Raw genomic sequence first — 20,630 nt, 5'->3', positions numbered from 1 at the left:
CTGGCCTTGCTTGCATATCCTCGGAAGTGGAGCCCCTAGCCCGACTCCAACTCTCCCTTCTGGGCCAGACAGACACACACACTTCCATGCGTAGATGATTATATATAAGATAATTATTACTTACTCATTTCCACAGCAAGAACTGTAATGTTGTGCCAAGAGATTTCTTCACGATCCAAGGGCCTAGCAGGCATCAATGCTCCAGATGTGAGATCTATGTAAAAATACTTTCCACGATCACTGCTTCTATCAATAGAATACCTGCCAAAAAAGATGAAGATGTGAAAGGTCATTTTATTTTGTATTCCGCCTCATCCAATATAATCAGATCATGAACGAGGTGCATTTTAACATAGATGCAGTAGTTTTACAGGTGTTTGTGTGCCTTAGAATAGCACAAGAATTCATAATAAGGGATAAAGCAGGTTCTGTAATAGTCAATCTGAGATGTACTAAAGGCATGGATTTCACATTAAGGATATGTCATAGTTAAAAATCCCAATTAAACTATGTTTTTCAAGTAAACATAACTTTTTCTGAAATAAAAGATGATGTTTTCACCAGATGTTTGATGTAATGACAGAAGGAATGGAAAGTATGACACATACATCACAGAGGATGGAGACAAAAATCATCCACCAGAAGTGTAAAGTGCTCCAGTTTTGCCAAACAAGTTTGATTCACTATAGGTAATACTTTCAATTCATCATAAAAGTAGAAAAAACTTAAAATTTCGAACCAGATAAACAGTTGTAAAAGTAGAATCTTAAGATTAAAGTGAAAAAAGAACTGCATGACTTTACATGAATGAACAAATCTGATTTATGTACCATTCAACTTAAATGAATTTGCCACTTTGTCTTGTCCACTGCTTTGCTGTTTCTAGATTTATTCTAGTTTTATTTATTAGGAACAACAAGAAAAGCTTGTTTTGCTAGGATTCATTTACGTCCAATTGCCTTTGCTCTTGATTAAAATGGAGGAAGCATGTAGCATAATGCAAAAAAGGAATCCATTGCAGCACCCATATTTTTACACTTCAACAGTAACAACCATCTTTAGAAAGTAACTTGAATAATTCCATATACTATTTTAATAGCATAATACTTTTATATTTTTTTCATTATAAGATATATAGGTATGCTGATGAATTCTAAATACTGTTGTTCTATCCTGCTTTGTGGAACACTTTGGCTGCGCTGATTCTGTTAAGTGTAGTAAGAGAGCTTGTTTCTTTATTTTTCCGTTTCAGGAGCTGTGTGACAGAAAGCTTGCCACTGGTGTTGGGCTATGAGGCACTGCTGCTTCATGCTAGGATGCTTTGTTAACACTCTGATAGACCTCCTTTCTCTTTCAATTCTTACACTTTTGCTTGCCAACACCGCCATCTTCAGGAAAATGTTGAGCACTGCGGCTGGTGAGCTAAGCTGTGACATGATAATGCACTTTATTATTAGTTAATTTAAAAAAAAAAAAGCTTTTTAATAATTCAGTATAAAGAAGTGTATGGTATTTACACCACGGACAGTAGCTCTGCTTGTGAACAGGAATATCAGTCTAAAGTGGTAAGGCTTTTTTATCTTGTGGTTTCAGAGACAAAAAACTGTTATATCTTATTACTCAAATAGCCCACTTATTTCAAACAGACCTGGAAGAGCAATAGCCTGTGAACTGGATGGTTGCAGTTCAAACACTCAACTCATTCATACTGGAACAATGCAGAGGCATCAATTAACCTAACATGCATGTGTTTATAATATTGTTATTATTTATTTAACAAAAATAAGCCAACATAATTATAAGGCTATTTGTTAAAATAAAAAAAAGTTAGCACACCCCATGATTCGGTGGCTTGAAGAACCACATTTTACAGCAATAATCATTCTCTGTATGAGTTTATTGATGTTGTACTTTGTAATGGAGAAATTTTGATTCACCATTCTTTAAATGTTAATTCAATTCAGTGATTGATGCAACTCAATTATGCACAGCTTTCTTAAGCTCATGCCACACCATCCTAGACTTTGACTTGACTTAACAAACTAGAAGATTGTTAGTTATGTTATGGTATGTAAACCCACAGAATTTAAAGAGGGATTCATTCTTTTTCACATGACCATAACTGGTCAAAGCCAATATTATCAGCTTCAGATGTTTTATTGAGATAATGAACAGGACCAATTTCGATTTTATGAAGGATATGGAAAATTTGTAAAGAAACTGACAAACATATAATAATTTATTTAACATGCACAAATATATATATAGTATAGCCATTTAATTACGTTAATTTAGATAAGCAGTTTTGCTCTGCCTTATAATTACATTGATAGATAGATAGATTAAAATATGCCATTAAAGAAACACAGAATCTGTTTCAATGAAATGTAACAATACTAAGATAGCATGGTGGTGCAGTTGCTGCTGTTGATACACAACCAGAATCAAGGATTTGGACTAGATGCCCAGTAACTTTTCCGGTGTGGTTTACATTTTCTCCCTAAGCATTTGTACTTTTCTCTGGGCACTCTACTTTTTATCCCAAAAATGTGCTTCTTTAGTTAATTAATAACTTAAAACTGGCTGCATTAAAGAGTACTGGATTGGGCTGGTGTCCAGTTTGGGGTGGGATCCTACCTTGCGCTTAGCACTGCTGAGATAGGTAACTGTCAAATAGATTAAGTAGATATGAAAATGCTATGATATGTTACGATAATCATAGTCACAATAAAAAAGAAAAACTGATCTATATTATGGTTTCTTTGGTCTTTAATGAAATTATTTCTCCTTTGTTTTGTTAATGATTTTTAAAAAACATAATTATGAAATACAAAAATTAATCAAAAACAAAGGCAATTTGAAAATTATGCAGTGGCAGCAACAGACAGAAGCTGACACAACACAACACATTTGCAATGGCTTATGGATAGCTTGAACACACACAGTACAGCGCTCTGCTGTTAGTCTATTTGAAACTAATAGACACTCCTTTGCAGGATTGCACCATTGTTGATCAATGCACCATAGTGACAGTTCTTTGGGCGGGGGAAGAGAAACCCGTTGAAATTCAACAAAGGATATTGGTGCAGTACATTTATGAATAAATAGAAAGTCTGACAGACTGAAGAACAAGTGATCTGATCTGGAACATTGCTCCCACAAGCCCACATTGACATGGCAAATGCCTTCATCAGAGAAGATCGAGGGATTATGCTGTCCTCTGTTGCTGCACATTTAGATATCAGCTATGGATCTGCATATGCCATAATGCATGATGACTTGGGGCAAAACAGCTTACTGATCTGCACAAGCAACATCACATGGAGGTTGTGACCCAAAACAGTCCTGCTGCTCAATGACAACACACATCTCCATGCAGCAGCCACAACAATGGAGGCAATGCAACAGCTGTGGTTTGGACATCTTCCAAATTCCCCTTATAGTCCTGATCTAGCACCATGTAACTATCACATCTTCGGTTCACTTAAAGAGGATCTAAGCAGTCACAGTCTCACTTCTGATGATGAGGTTAAGAAAGAGGTGTACAACTAATTTCAGGAGAAGCCAAAGGGCATCTTCTTCCAAGGAATGAAGAAGTATGTGGAATGATGTGCATTGACATTCAAGGAGACAAAGTGGAGAAGTGATAACAATGTTTTATGTTAATCTGCTCACGGTTTCCTGTATCAAAGGTTAGGTTGCCTTTATATGTTTATTATGCCTCATAGTTTTTTTTACTGAAAAAGCAAAAATTGCAAAATAAGCATCCAGTCAAATAAACCAACTAAAAAGTGCACTATAGTCTACTGTCATGTATGGTGTTATATGGTTTATTGTACAGTAAAATACAAAACCAGCCCAGCTTACTCAGGACTGCAGTAAACTGTTTGGTGTAAATACTGTATTAGACTTGTATGCACAGAAATATAGTGTGTATTTATTCCTCTTGGAATACAACTTTAATTTAAAGTATTTTTCTAACAGTAAATGGCCTGCATGCTCAATATACAAGAATGTGGGCTGACATTTCTGTCATGTGGCTGTATAGACAGCACTCAAAGTGCATAGGACCTTGCTGTCTTCAAAGTTTTTTTAGATGCAACCATCAGCCAAAAATTATTATTTCTCAGAATCAATAAAGTTTAAAACAATCAAACCTTATTTCAGGCTATTGCTAATGCTTATTGACAGGTACTTGAAAAAGACTTGAAAAAGAAAGTTCAAAGTATCACACCATCTGACAAACTTTGTTAATGCTATAATGGCTCAAGTTATGTATAAATCAACAATTGTCTTCAGCAGAATTTACTAGAAGGACTTGGAGTTGTGCATGTCACATCATCCCCCTAGTGGGTGACGATGGGTCAAATTTACTCCTATTTACAAAACTTAAAAAAAAAATGGGAGTCGGTAATATAGGCATGTGGATAGTCATTTTATGCTATTTTAAAGATGCTGATCATGAATACAATAATATTTTTGATATCTAATTCTGTACTGTTGGCCCTGTCCTCTGAGCTGCTGCAAGGAAGTTAAAAATGGCCAATTGTTTTAGACTATTTAAAGGTCAGTGATTATGAATGATTTTACATTTTTGATCTTTTACTAGGGATCTAGCCCTCAATGCTTTTCTACCAGTAGGTGAAAAATGACAGACGTCCTACATATAAATGTCTACGTGTGGAAGTGTGTCTGTTTGTCCGGCCCGGAAGTGAGAGGTGGAATTGGGGTAAGGGCCTCCGAGGAAACAGAAAACTTGCTTAGCCACTAATAACACAAGTGAGGCGAGCACGTCAGCAAAACGAAACCTCAGAAGAAAGACAAAGTCATTTAGCTGCTAATGGTATCCCTTTAACTTTTCCTCCCACCGCTAATGCACAAGGGATGCAAGCATGTTGGCAAAATGAATCCTCCTAGGAGAGAGATGCCCTGAGTAGTTCCTTTCAATTACCTGACATCTCTACATTTCAATTATTTTCTGACGATTTCAATAGTTTCAGTTTTATAATCATTGATATATCTAGACTTTAAGCATTTAAAATGAAGCACACATTGTAATATTTCAAATATATGACTCAATCATAATTGTTTAATATTTACTTCTACCTCAAGAAATACAGTAAATCATTAAATTTCTTATAAACCCCCCAAATAGGACAGCTTACGCTAATTTGGACTTTTCTGAGTTATAGTTGCTTTATATTAGAATAAGTAAAGGAAGGGAATGAGTTTTCTGCTGCACAGAATTTGGCTTAAATTTGTGTATCCTGAGATTTATAACATAGCTTAGTTACTTACCTAACTGAATTGTTGGATATATCAGGGTCTTTTGCAGATACAATCTGAAAGACCGTGCCAATCTCCACATCTTCTGCCACCTCGACATAATAGGAGCTGGAGTCAAATTTTGGGGGCTCATCAACATCCTCCACACTGATATGTACAATGGTTACATCACTGAAAGGACCCTTGTTCAGAAATCTTGAGTCCACATGTGTATTGGCCCCTTCTATTTTTAAGGTGTAGCTCTTTTTGCTTTCAAAGTCAAGTGGCTGTAATAAGACAAATAAAGGAAAAAAGAATTACTTTGGGTAGTCTATGTCACAGCAGTACCTTTCTAGTCTGTTTGATCAGAGTAGTATATTTCACCTCAGACATTTATTTAAAACTTTAATTGAAGAAAACAGAAAAAAGTGCCTTTTCTGGGGTATGTTCACTGATGAGCTAAAAATTCCCTTAGTGCTCTAAACATTTTGTCTCTGTTGTCACAATGACTGTTCATCCTCTTAAGACAATTACACAATACATAAATTCTATTTGTAAGATTCACTCACTAACACACATCTTAGGTGAACTAATAACACTAAATTGTATGGGTGTGTATGTTACTGTGCGTTGCAATGGGCTGGCACCCCTCCAGGATTAGCTCCTATTTGGAATAGGCATAGACCCCGGACTGGTTTAAGAAGTTTAAAACTGTTAAGGTATAATTTATTATTATTTCTTTAAGCAATAGTTATTATGTTAATTAAACCGGTTACTTGTGCAGACAATGTAATATTTTTCATTACCATCAATATAATAAAGAAGCAGATGTCTTAGATCATTTGAAAGATTGTAATTTAGTTTATCTCTTACAATAAACCATTTAATATTTCCATTTAGACTTTATTAACTGACAAGACTCAAAGTAACATCCATTACAGTTTATAATGCACTTACTAGCTCTGCATTTAATACAGTGTTATTATAATAATAATACTAATATTCAAGTAAAAAAGGCAGCTTACAAATGGTTTTATGAATACAACCTTTAAACTGCTATAAAAGAGCAGTCCATTGTTAAAAACAAAGGTCTAAAATTCCTTCAACTCAAGGCATTTTAAAAACTTAACTTCCAGTCTCTGAGAGATGAACATCTATCCAAGTTGGAGCTGACAAGTTATATTAAAACTGTAAAATACCCTAAAAAGAAAAACTAGATGAAGCCTAATATAAGTTCAATTTAATTGAAACATATGCTTTCCAAATTGAAGATGTTCCTGTTTCATATATTCATAATGCACTGCAGATTGTTTTACTGTATTGTGAGTTATTTAGTTTAAAAAAGCATAGATACTCATAGATAGAACACACTTCAAACATTTACATACACACAATACAGTTTGTAAAACATTCTTTAGTCAGATAATAAATCAAGATCATATTGGTTAATTTAAGAAGTTAACTTTTTGGCTAAACCATAAAGTACACCAATTTAACTTCTCTATTAAACAAAACTGTACTTTATTTAGCCCTGAGGTGGGCTGGCACCCTGCCCGGGGGTTGTTTCCTGCCTTGCGCCCTGTGTTGGCTGGGATTGGCTCCAGCAGACCCCCATGACCCTGTAGTTAGGATATAGCGGGTTGGATAATGGATGGATGTGTTTATTTAAGCAGCTTTTAAAATAAAGCAACATGGTTGTAAAAGTCTCATGTTTATAACACAGATTTCCATAAATGGTCCAAAACTGTGATAAATGTGTTTTTGGATTATTTTGTTTCCTACCCCTTATTCGTTATTTATATTTTTACTTTTTTGGGATCAGTTTAAGGCAACTTGATAGACTCTGTATGATTGACCAAGGATGGAGAGCAAATCTGTTATCATCAATTATAAAAAAGGTGACAAATTCATAAGTGTACCTTTTTTATTGTAATAATTCCAACTTGATTGGTAGGGTCTGTGTTAATGTCAAATGTGTCTCTCCCATCTCCGTCAATGATGGTGTACCGCATCTCAGCATTGATTCCCACATCCAGGTCTTTGGCTCTGACTCTTCCAACTACAGAGCCAACTGGAGCGGACTCTGGAACACTCATCTGGTAAAGCTCTTGTTTACAAAAAGGAGAAGAAGAAACCATGTTATATACAGTAAAGAAAATGACTCTAAATATATCATTTCCAATGGATCTGCTGATATCCTGGCTAAATGAATAAATCAATTCTTCGTTATATCTGGTCTACCTTGAAAGAAGCCTCACACACAACAAACTTAACAAATTAAATTCCCTGCAGCCCACCAAGTGCGAAACACTTGACACATTTTAAATATGAATTAAAAATCTTAGTCAGTAACACTTTATGTTAGGTATTACTTACATCTATTAGTAACATACTGTTATGCAAGAAGGCCTTAACAAAAACTTCTTTTGCTCTTAAAAACTCTTATAAAGCATCAGTAAAATATCTATTAATTTCTGTGAAATATGACATATAAAATGACACACTGATAAAGTTAATTTGAACATGAGTGCCTCATTTGATCTGATTAAGCATTAATTAAAGATTCACAAGCCGTATACTGAAGTAACAATATCAAGAGACATATTGTCTCTCATTTAAGCCAAGAAAGTGATTTTAGTTTGCGTCTTTGCTCAGAGATACATAAGTAACCACTTCATTGGGGCTTTGTAAGTGCCATTAAGACCAACAGAAGCCTTTGTTAATGTATTGTTGCATAACAGTAAGTGGTTAATACATACATTACTGGTCATACCTAATATTAGGTGTACCCTCCTGATCTATAAACATTTCCAAAGGCATTGATAAACTTTATCCAGCAAACATCTTGTAATTACTTTGATCTTAAACACAGATCACAAAAAGATGATGTACATTCATTATGGAAACAAGGATGCACTTCTTCCTACAAGGCTCAAAGATCTCATTGAGCAAAATACTGAGTCACATAGTTGACGACTAAAGGGTCTGAATACTTTTTGTTTTGTCATTCTGGGGTATTAGGTGTTGCTTGATAAGGGAAAAAAATGTAAATATTTTTTCACAAGGCTGCATCAAATCAAAATGTGTAAAACTTGAAGGGTGAACACTTCCTGAATCCACAGTATATACAAAAGTATGGAAGTCTTCCAGTACAATTTCCTTGAATATATTTTATATAATATGTATCTAGCAATGAAATGGTAGAGACAGTGTATAATTCTGAAAGGAGGATTATGCTAGAAGTTTACCAAAGGCTCAAGAGAAAAGCATGTCCACAAGGGCCTGGTGAACATCCAAAAGTATTTCCTCAGACTTCTAGATGATTTGAGATAAATAAAAAAATGGAATATGAAGATTCTTCTGCATAAACTAGAGGGATGGAAGTTCAAGAGCAGTTATTACTCCCTGGCCTTTAAGTGCTTTCCAGAGATCAAGAATGTAGTTGAACCAAGGTTTATGTAAGGATACTATGTTAGGTTACTCAGGGATTTTACAGGACAACTTCACTGTGGGGATTCCTCAGAATTAATTCAAATCTGGGTTTATACATGTCTAATTGTGTTTGCGCCTTCTCTATAATTTCTTATTCCTTTGTTGTGATTGGACCTCAGCTGCTTTAGTTTTATACATATATATATATATATAAAATCTCTGTACATGAAATAATATGCTGTGTACAAAGGAGAGCTTCCAGGAATTTGTTTTCAAATGAGAAATTGTTAACTGTCTGAAATATCGTCTGTTTAGTAGAACTAATTAAAGAAAATCCAGAATGTTGTTTTTTTAGTAGTTCTTTTGCTACTTGTATCAAATTGCTTGTGTTAGTCTTGAATTATATATTAGTATTTAAAATTAAGCTACTAGCGCTGCGTTCCTACTCTCTTGAAAGAAAGCAACCAGAAGAAGTTTGCAGTTTAACATTTTGAGGCTAGAAGTGCTGCTTGGGCATGTGCTACATACATTCAGAAAAAGAATTTGGCCGTGTGGGTTGTGGGTACAAGAGAAAGACTGTAATTAACTTACTCTGTGGGAATCTAGGAGGATTGTCATTGACGTCACTGAGGGTGATATTGACAGTTGTGGTACCAGCCAAACCTCCCATTTGGCCCCCCATATCTTTGGCTTGAATGATCAATTCATAATGTTCTTTGGCTTCCCGATCCATGTTGGGCAAAGACACTCGGATGATGCCTGTAAAAACAATTCAAATATTAAATATTTAACTCTCATAATTAGCTATTGTTGTTTTTGATAAAAGGCCACATACATTTTCATGTATAGTATTCTGTTAATTGAAATGGGACAAAAAAGGTTTTTACAAGGTGAAAGGCACAACGTTTGATCTGTATACTGTAGCTTTCATCTGATTAATTGCTATAGTCAGTAGCAAATTAAATGCTTCAAACTGGTTCAGTACGGCAAGTTTTTCTCATATAGCAAATCTAAATTTAAAATGTTGCATTACAAATTATTCTATTTATGACGGAATAAATGCATTCCTGGATTTTGTATTTCATTCAAACTCAATGGTAAAATATATTATCATGTAATACTGGAAAGCAACCACTTGGTGGCAGCATGACCCAGTCTACAAAACTGTTTTAAAGCTTAAGTTAAGTAATGACTTTATTACTTTTTTCACATACAAACTCATTGATGTATTTATATAGTTATCTGAAGCATCATTCACAATTTACTAATTTAGGGAAATAAGAATGTAAAAATTAATGAATGAGCTCCTAATTCCTGTGTATGATATAAAGCATAAAAGGGGATAATGTCCATAAATATTAGGGAAAGCAGCAAAGATCTGTCAGAAAGTGAACAAAACAAGTAAACATAATGTGAAATGTAGAAATGTGTTTTTAAATGATTATTAGTATAAGTCAGTGTCTTTGCAGCTAGGGTAATTGACTGTGGTTTGAGTAGTTAGCCTGAGTGACGTTTCTAAAAAATGCATAATTTGCTTTAGTACATTGCAGTATTAAAAACATATTTAAAATTGCATAATTTGTGTTTTCTGTTTGGGAGATTACATGTATTACTACAATAAAAATAAAGAAATTTGAGTGTGTGACAGTACAGGAGAAAAAAGGTCTAAAATGTAATAAGCAGCTATATACTTTTGCAAAAACTGAATAAAAAAATAGAAAAAAGAGATATTAAAATATGATTGATCTCTTGAGTTTTTGTAACACATTATTGGACTAAGCAGGTTAAGAAAGTGGATGGAAATCATCTTTTGTTTAGGTGACTTATGTTGCCCCAGACTTTTCCCTAGGACACTTTCGTGCCCAAACCTAAACATTCATCATCTACGGTACGTTCTTCTTACCCTAACTTAATTTTTGTTCCCAGTGGCCATCTTTTGGCTTCTGTCAGGCAGCTTACCTAAAAGAGAAACTTTTAACCTTAACTCAACCTGATTGGGAACCTTTAGTTTTTGGGAAATCCTGAAGTCAAACCTAAGATGTTTTAAACATTACTGCACCTGATACAAAAAGCACCTTTTTAATGCCATGTAGACATTTCTTATATTATTTGTGTTTACATGACAGATAGAGTGTCTGTTAGATGGTATTACGGTGCAGAGCTTAGTGTTTCCCCCTTTACTATGCTGGCGGTAATGAACCCCAGCCTCTCTGTGTGGAACTTGCATGTCCCCCATGTTCATAAAGGTGTCCCCTGGTTTTTACAGTGCTTATTAGTCTAACTGAATACTAAACTGACACTGCACTCATATGAGTGTTCCCTCTGGTGGACTGACATTCATTTCAGGGTTGGCTCCTGCCTTGCGATCAAGTATTATCCTACACTTTGATCCAGACATCAGAGTATGTGGATTCAGTAAATAGATGCAGAGAGACCTTACGCAGGTTGTGTGCTTGCGTGTGAGCCCTATGGTGGATTGCAATGCTTTCTCTGGGTTGGTTTCTGCCAGTGCTACATCACTACATTCCTCTCATGGAGACATCAGCTAAAGGAAATGGGTTGAATACTTATGGCTATACTAATACTAATCTTAAAGTTAATTCTTAATAGTAAAATATCTGAAAATTACTTAAACATTGATAATCCCAATAATGGCATGCACTTGGTCTGCTGCCTCACAGCTTTAGATTCCTGCCTTCAAATTGTGACTTGCTCCGTTTTAGTGAATATAGGCGTGCATCTGAGTATACTCTGTGGTGGGTGTGTATCCCAACACCCTGGATAGCAAAGATAGGAAATAAATGAGTTTAGAAAATAAAAGAATACGTGTAAATAATTGTGTGCATTAATCTAACTATTCTTAACTAAAATTTTCATTTGATTTGTGACTTTGGAAAAGCAATTTATGAAACATTGGGTATAAATTTGAGTAAACAATAGATCACGTCCATTACAATTAAAGCTGTTGTTGAAAACTTGTTGAAATCAGATTATGGTGTTTAAGAAATGACCATTCTTGGATGTGCTTAGTGAATACAATTTTCACCATCACCCATTCAGATTGCAGTTTAACTTTGAGTGACATGCAGATTCTCTAGTTAGCTTTGGCAATTCTGTTGTAATAACATTAAGAAAGCCTTGGCTAAAATGACAAAAAGAATATTACTGGACACTGAAATGACAGTTATGTAAAAAAAAAATGTGAAGCAAGAATGGCAATGTATGAAACCAAAGGACAAAACCAAAAAAAAAATACAAAAGTTCAAAACGTGAATCAAAGGCAAAGTCAAAATTCAAACCAGAAATCTTTTGCTTAATTTACAGGGTCACACACAAAGGTTCCTATTTAAGTATTTTGATTCCAAAACGTGAATGCTTATTTCTCTTTGCCGCCATCTTAAATAAAATTGACCGAAAGATCTGAAGACAAACCGACTGGCAATGGATCCCTTAAGTGTGAGCAACATGGACAGAACCATGAAAATAAAACTCAAAATGTGTGCAATATAATCACCACAAAAACGATAAAATTAAATACTAATCAAAACTAATTAAGATTGATCAAGAAAAGATTTCAGACATTAAAAATGTAATATCCTTGGTAGACTGCTTTGTTGGTTTGATACTTCCCGACATGCTTACAGACAACTTTGCTTTTTAAGTTTATTCTTAGAGTTCTGACTTTAATATTAATTGCGTTTCAGCAAGCAGTTTAAAGCATTCAAGAATCCTTTATATTTCCATTCATTCATTTTCTTAACCCACTTCTCTGGTGCAGCTTGTGGAGTGGGTGAAGCCTATAAAGGCAAACAACAGGCACAAAGCAGGAACAACACCTGAAGAGGACACTAGTCTATCAGAGGGCACACTCACACACATACCCACTAGGGCTAATTTAGCAATGGTAATGTACCCAACCTGCATGTACCCAGTACCCAGAGGAAACCCATGTGGACACAGGGAGAACATGCAAACTCCACAAAGTAAGAACTGGGGCAGGAATGCCAGTCTCCTGTTTGTGAGGCAGCAGCGCAACACTGCACCACTGTGCCTCCCTGTTTTTTAATTTTTTTGTAACACTTTAGGTACGGAAGAAATGCATCTATTACTATTACAGTATACAACAAGACCTTAACAAGTCTTCATATCATTTATAAAGTATCTGTAAAGTGTTTGTTCATCTCTGCAAAGTGACCTACAACAAAGCTTCACTTTGGAGTGGTCTGAGGTGTCTTAACTGAGAAACATTTCTCTTGATATTACATATTTAGTATAAGACCTGTAAATCCTTCATATTAACAAGTAATTTTGCCATCCTGTCAATGTGCCACACTGCACAGAGATGAATCATCTATCTACTGATGCTTTATAAGTGTTATGAAGACCAAAATAAGCAATTGTTAAGGTCTGGTTAAATGAGAGAAAATGAGTAATAGATGCAGTACCTAAATTAAAGTGTTAACATTTTTTTTGTTCAAGTGCTACTGATTCCTAGGTCTACATTATAGAAATGACAACAAACAATCCCTTTAATGATATGGGAAACTGTTAATTTTTTTATTACCTTATTTCAGGTAAAAAAGTGGAAACAGACAATTTGAAAAATGCTGTTAAATACTTTGTAGAATGAAATTCACTTATAGTGTATTGTTTGAAACTGCTTAGTTTCACATTTATCCTTTTAATTTGCGTTGAATATGAAAGGAAACAGTGAATTTTAATAAAAAAGTTTTACTGGTTCAATACTATGAAGTCTATGACAAAACAGCATGAAAGTAATTTTTGAAAGATACGCTGTTTAATCTTTCTGTGATTAATTACATTTGGCACTAATGAAAGATGGCTACTTGATTGGTGTAGATATGCACATACATGTGTGAAGACTGCGTGTATTTCACAAGCATTAGCCTGATGGCTCTATTCTGACTTTTTATTTCGGAATGTTTTCAATAATGATATACTACAGAAACATTATTAATCTGAACTTTTTTGAAAGAGTATTTTCATGTATATAAATACCTGTTTTTGGCTCCACAGAAAAGTAAGGCTGACCCTGCAGAATGCTATAGACAACCCTGGCACTGTTTCCATACGTTGGGTCATCAGCATCAGTAGCGGTCAGCTGTAAAACAGAGGTTCCTAAAAAAAAATTAAAAATTGCATTTTAGTAACAAGGCGTGTTTAACCATGTACCATGATTCATGATGGTACCTCATGGCTTCAAGAACCTCTTCAGTTCACTTGTGTGCATGTTTGTGTTGGTTTTCAATGGGTAAGTTGGTCTGTTTTTGCACAATGCTACACTACACGTGTCTGGTGTGTCGATGTACCCAGCTACAGTATGTAAAGGTGTCTTTTCCAGGATTGACTCTTGTCTTACATCTGTTGCAACTGAGCTATTATGTAATAAAATAAATTAACCCAGAAAGTTGATCAATTAAATGAGGTATGTTAAACTTTAATAGAAGAATAGTGTAGCATTCAGACTTTAAAAGGTATCAAAGAAAACATGCATAATTTCCTATGTGGCATATTTAGCAATTGTATGAAAGAAGACCACAAAGATTAGGCAGTTAGCACAGCTAGTTAGAGCATGTGCCAATAATGCCACATTTGCTTGATCCTCGTATGGGCTAGTATCACAGTACGGTTCAGATCAGTACGCTTTAGCCTATGATTATAATATGCTATTTAATGTTCTTCCTTTTTCTGCTTATTTGGAAATGAATGCTTATTTTCTATATAAAAGGACAAGTTTTAGTGTATTCTGTGAATGTAAAAATAAAATTGACTGACTGACGAGTACCTCTTTTTAGATTAAGACTCCAGTTCAAAGCTAATGGCTAATTTGGCACAGTAGTGTTACTACTGGATGCTTGTTATGTGATGAACATAATAAGGTGCCATCACTGCCAACCATTAATAGTGTCTGGTGTTATGAGAGCCAGGCTTTGTAAGAGCCCAACCTGGCAAGGACGCCCAGGATATGGAATGCTTCTTTAAGGCATTACCTCCCCTGAGACACTAGATGGCAGCTTCCCTGGAGTGCAGTGGTGTCCCCAGATTCCCACAAGGCACCATGGGATTTGGAGTTCTGTATCTCAGCCCTGTTGGGTTCTGTGGGTGCCGCCAGGGGGTGTTGTGGAAGGACCATGGGAGACAAGGTGTTCGCTTAGTCCAGAAGTGCTGGCAGGCCAGAAGTACTTCCGGGTTGGCCAATATAAAAGGGACTGCCTTAAACCTATTCGATGAGCAAGAGTCGGGTGGAAGTTGGACAAAGCTTGCTGGGAAGGGTAGAGGAGAAAAGAAAAGAAGAGAGAGAGAAAAAATAATAGTGGACTTTATTGTCTGCTTACTTGTGGCTGTGGTAGTGGAGAGCATTGTAAAGAGCCTGACAAAAATAAACACGCTCTTAGTGCTTTTAACTTGTGTCTTCAGTGTCTACGTGCTGGGTTTGAGGAGCGACAGTGCCCTCTACTGTCCACACCTGGCTCTTTCAAAAATACATTTCTGCCACTGTTGATGTGGATGTACTTACTGTATGTAGTTACAAAGAAAGACAAAATGAGAAATGACATAACCAGAGGTATAACAAAAGTAGGAGTGATATATGTAAGAACGTACAAGAAAATACTTTGAAGTGATCTGTCTACGTGACCATCATCATCAGGTCCTTCCATGAAAACCCTAAATACAAAGAGGACTGTTTGACTTATGTTAGGTAGATTGCCCAGAGGGGACTGGGCAGTCTCTTGGTCTGGAACCCCTACAGATTTTATTTTTTCTCCAGCCTTTGGAGTTTTTTGTTTTTCTGTCCACCCTGGCCATCGGACCTTACTCTTATTCTATGTTAATTAATGTTGACTTATGTTTACCTTTTATTGTGTCTTCTATTTCTCTATTCATCTTGTAAAGCACTTTGAGCTACATTTTTTTTGTATGAATATGTGCTATATAAATAAATGTTGATTGATTGATTGATTGATCTGAACATGTGATAAGCAGAGACTATGAATATCTGGGCAAAAAAGGGATAGAAATGGGAGTACAGGGTAAGAGAAAGCGAGGGAGGCCGAGGTGGAGGTGGGTGAATAAAATAGAAGATGTAAAGTAAAGGGGTCCGACTGGGGGCGAGGTGCAGGTCCGAGCTGTATAGATAGAGCTGACCCACACACAGAAATGGGTAAAGAGGAAAATAAAGAAAAAGAAGACACTCCAGTCACACATAGGACATGAAATGCATGAAATCCGGAAGAATTAGGTGTTATCAAATTGTTCAAGATAGCAGGGGATGGTGTGCATAATTCCACAACATCAAAGAATGCCTCTGATGGTTAAAATAATTGTAAAGTTATTCTGAAAAAATATAAAAAGCAAGCAGAAGCAGTGGCCTTCCCTTGTAGCTAAAGTGTCAGAAGCAATTCACAGGTGAGTGATGACATGAGTTCACATAGTCAAGATAAGGCGAGAGGAAAATGTGAAATAGCACAGCCTTGTAGTGAAATGGAAAAGATTGCACTAATCAAATGACAGTAATAAGAGAGTTAATAATAGTTTTTTGAATATGATTTTCTCTTTTCTGGGCTGGCTGTCTTTAATTTACACCTCTAACTTATGTATGTCCAGCACACTCATTATAAGGCAACGTTATCACAATTATAAGAAGGCTGTTGCAAAAGTTCGTCAAGAATGTCAGATCTTTGTGTCTTGAATTGTCAGCTGAACAGCTTGTATGGTGCTGGATTTAATTTTTTTTTCTACTTTGGCTGATTATTTAAAGGAAGAGTGTTCCTTTTTAGGAATAAGTTTAAATATATTATATGCACTGCATTTGTAATTATGTAAAGGACTGCATAGGCAACTGAAAGTAATGTAACTCAAATATTATTTATAGACGATAATTAAAGAGTTTCATAATAAGGTTTATTTTCTTATATTTGTGGTGCAGTTTTGCAACCACTGGAAACTGATCAAGCATTCTTAATACTGATCTGTAGTAGAATATTCAATTTTTAGTGCTGTTGATTGATGTTTTTCTGTATCACTTTTGAATACCTGTCATCCATAAATTGGTTTGTATTTGGAAATAGATTTATGAATTTAGTTTACAATAAGTGTCTGCATTTCACAGTTACTGCATTATGGGTTACACAACAGAACTCAAACACTATAGTATAACATTCAATGCAGGTGGTGTAATGGTAGTGCTGCTTCCTCGCAGTAAGGAGATAATGGGTTCACGCCCTGGGTCCTCCCTGAGTGAAGAGTGCTTTGAGTATTGAGAAAAGTGCTATATAAATGTAAAGAATTATTATTATTATTATTTGTAAACCCCATACAATCCAACTTATGGTCATAGAGCTTATCCAGCAGATTGGGTTAAAGGCAGCAAACAATACCAGGATTCCAGTCCATCACCAAGCCCACATACATATACAGTCATATGAAAAAGTTTGGGAACCCCTTTCATCCTGCATAATAATTTACTCTACTTTCAACAAAAAAGATAGTATGTCTTTCATTTCCTAGGAACATCTGAGTACTGCGGTGTTTTCCGAACAAAGATTTTTAGTGAAGCAGTATTTAGTTGTATGGAATAAAATCAAATATGAAAAACTGGCTGTGAATAAATTTGGGCACCCTTGTAGTATTGCTGATTTGAATGCATGTAACTGCTCAATACTGATTACTTGCAACACCAAATTGGTTGGATTAGCTTGTTAAGCCTTGAACTATATAGACAGGTGTGTCCAATCATAAGAAGAGGTATTTAAGGTGGTCAATTGCAAGTTGTGCTTTCCTTTGACTCTCCTTTGAAGAGTGACAGCATGGGATCCTCAAAGCAACTCTCAAAAGGTCTGAAAACAAAGATTGTTCAGTATCATAGTTTAGGGGAAGGCTACAAAAAGCTATTTCAGAGGTTTAAACTCTCAGTTTCAACTGTAAGGAATGTAATCAGGAAATGGAAGGCCACAGGCACAGTTGCTGTTAAACCCAGGTCTGGCAGGCCAAGAAAAATAATGGAGCGGCATATGCGCAGGATTGTGAGAATGGTTAGAGACAACCCACAGATCACCTCCAAGGACCTACAAGAACATCTTGCTGCAGATGGTGTATCTGAACATTGTTCTACAATTCAGTACAATTTGCACAAAGAACATCTGTATGGCAGGGTGATGAGAAAGAAGCCCTTTCTGCACTCATGCCACAAGCAGAGTCGCTTGTTGTATGTAAATGCTCATTTTGACAAGGCAGATTCATTTTGGAACAAAGTACTTTGGACTGATGAGACAAAACTAGAGTTATTTGGTCATAACAAAAAGCACTTTGCATGGCGGAAGAAGAACACTGCATTCCAAGAAAAATACCTGCTGCCTACTGTCAAATTTGGTGGAGGTTCCATCATGCTGTGGGGCTGCATGGCTAGTTCAGGGACTGGTGCCCTTGTTAAAGTCGAGGGTCGGATGAATTCAACCCAATATCAACAAATTCTTCAGGATAATGTTCAAGCATCAGTTACAAAGTTGAAGTTTCGCAGGGGTTGGATATTCCAACAAGACAATGACCCAAAACAAAGTTCGAAATCTACAAAGGCATTCATGCAGAGGGAGAAGTACAATGTTCTGGAATGGCCGTCACAGTCCCCTGACTTGAATATCATCGAAAATCTAGGGGATGATTTGAAGCAGGCTGTCCATGCACGACAGCCATCAATTTAACTGAACTGGAGAGATTTTGTATGGAAGAATAGTCAAAAATACCTCCATCCAGAATCCAGACACTCATCAAAGGCTATAGGTGGCGTCTAGAGGCTATTATATTTCCAAAAGGAGGCTCAACTAAGTATTGATGTAATATCTTTGTTGGGGTGCCGCAATCTATGCACCTGTCTAATTTTGTTATGATGCATATTGCATATTTTCTGTTAATCCAATAAACTTAATTTCACTGCTGAAATACTACTGTTTCCATAAGGCATGTCATATATTAAAAATAAAGTTACTACTTTGAAAGCTTTGCGAATTATAAACAAAAATCCAAATAATTAAGAGGGGTTCCCAAACTTTTTCATATGACTGTGTCATTTTTAAATCGCTAATCTGCCTAACTTGAACTTCTTTGTGGATGTGGGAAGAAGACCCCCAGAGGCACAGGAAAAATGGAGAACATTTAGGTGCAGGGTTCAAACCCAGAAGGCTGGATATGTGACTAACCACTATTATACCCTTCCACCCTGAACCTTAATATTTAGATACTATTAATTTTATACTTTTTAATTTTATTTACTTTTTAGCTGTTATGGGATTTATTCATATATTGTTCATGTGACATAATCATTACACAGAAATATGAATGAATTTCATGTTGTATTATATGTACATAAAAAAGCATCAGATTGCACAGGATGTGAGAAGGGCCCGTAGAAAGAGAGAAAATCACATTGGAAAATGGGAAAAGTGCTCTTCATGCCAACATGGTGTAACAAAGGCGCTATATAGGCACCTGACCCGACACAGATGGACACGGAGGCACGTATAAAATGAACAAAGACTTTTATGTTCTCTTCAGCCATGGGGCACATCTTCCCCGTGTCCCACAGTCCAACACAGTCCCAAAACACCACAAAAAACCCACAACACAATTCTTTCTTCTTTTACCATCAGTCCTCCTCCTCCCGACTCTGGACCCCAAGTGGTGGTGGCTGGCCCATTTTATAGCCTGGGTGGGGCTGAAGGCTCGTCTAGCCAAGCTGTTGAATCCAGGCAGCACCCCCTAGCGGCCACCACAGCTCCCAACCAGGCTGTGGAGGACTCCATCTCCCAATGAGCCATGCAGGAGGTTGGGGAATCACCAGGGAGGCTGCCACAAAGCATCCTGGGGGAGGTATTGAGCTGCCCATGGTTGCTCCCCCGGAACATATGCAACAGGGGTGTCCCAGCCAGGCATGGGACCTGGCCGCCCGTCACAATGGGAAAACTGGACCACATATCTCTATAGATGCAGCAGGTGGTCTACAAGAAAACTCTGTCATATGAAAACATTACCAGAAACAAACTGTAAGTCCTCCAGGCCAACTAAAGGACAGTAAATTGATGTTAGGTGGAATAGGTGGTACACATCTGCCTATTATAGAACATGGAATTACAATACAAGCCAAAGTTTCCTAGCCCTTCAATGGACAATTAAACATCACAGAACTTTGCAGGAGGGGCTAAATATCACAACGGACAAGACTTACCCAGCTTTCCAGTACAGAGAGAAAACAGCATAACATTTGCTGTATGGTTTGAGCTCTTTAGGGGTCAGAACTCAGAGATGCTGTGGTCATAATGTCTGCCAGAGAGAACTATTGTGTGATGACCCTGAGACATTCTAGACCAGCGTCAAAATCAAAAGTAGACACAGGATGCTACCCACATGAGAAGGGAGTAGAAGACTCTGTAGTGAATTTGGAAGCTGAGACAATAGGGAGGCCATTTTAAAAGTGCAGTATGTCATAATGATATCTTTTGCAATTGTAATTGACTACATACTTTGTTTTTCATGTTTGATAAACCAACTATGTTTTGATAATCATTTTTGGCACTTAATTGTGGGATGACGGAAACATGTTTGGTGCTCTCCTATTGAAAACATGAGTAAAATGAATAGGATCATTAAAGGAAATATTCTATGGATTTTCCTCCAACATCCTCAAAGACATGTAGATTGGGTGAATTGGAGTTTCCAAATTGGCTTTTGTGTAAGTGTAATTGTTTTTTTGAGTTGTGATTGACTGATGCTCTGTCCAGGGATATTTCCCAGTGGTATATAATTCCACACAAGGTTTTATTTTCTATATAAAATCTATGAGTGTTATCACCTAATAATAAACACCTTGCAACTGGGAGACCGTAAAGCCTATGTCAATGCACAGGATAGTTCAGGATTAG

At 36.3% G+C, this 20,630-nt stretch overlaps 1 protein-coding gene across 2 annotated transcripts in view; it reads right to left on the bottom strand.

Annotated features, from left to right (window-relative positions):
- The window catches only part of LOC120529397 (cadherin-20-like), a 131,291-nt gene that overhangs the window by 12,637 nt on the left and 98,024 nt on the right, over positions 1 to 20,630 (bottom strand). For both annotated transcript variants that reach the window (XM_039753157.1, XM_039753156.1), the window contains 5 exons: positions 13,717 to 13,836; positions 9,289 to 9,456; positions 7,185 to 7,372; positions 5,299 to 5,552; positions 125 to 261 (listed from right to left, as the gene is read on the bottom strand). In XM_039753157.1, the coding sequence (XP_039609091.1) occupies positions 125 to 261; positions 5,299 to 5,552; positions 7,185 to 7,372; positions 9,289 to 9,456; positions 13,717 to 13,836 (867 nt within the window). The remainder of the gene's footprint in view (positions 1 to 124; positions 262 to 5,298; positions 5,553 to 7,184; positions 7,373 to 9,288; positions 9,457 to 13,716; positions 13,837 to 20,630) is intronic.

The sequence above is a fragment of the Polypterus senegalus genome, chromosome 5, assembly GCF_016835505.1.
Source record: "Polypterus senegalus isolate Bchr_013 chromosome 5, ASM1683550v1, whole genome shotgun sequence".
Lineage (NCBI taxonomy): Eukaryota > Metazoa > Chordata > Cladistia > Polypteriformes > Polypteridae > Polypterus > Polypterus senegalus.
This window is presented reverse-complemented; position numbering and strand designations above follow the sequence as displayed.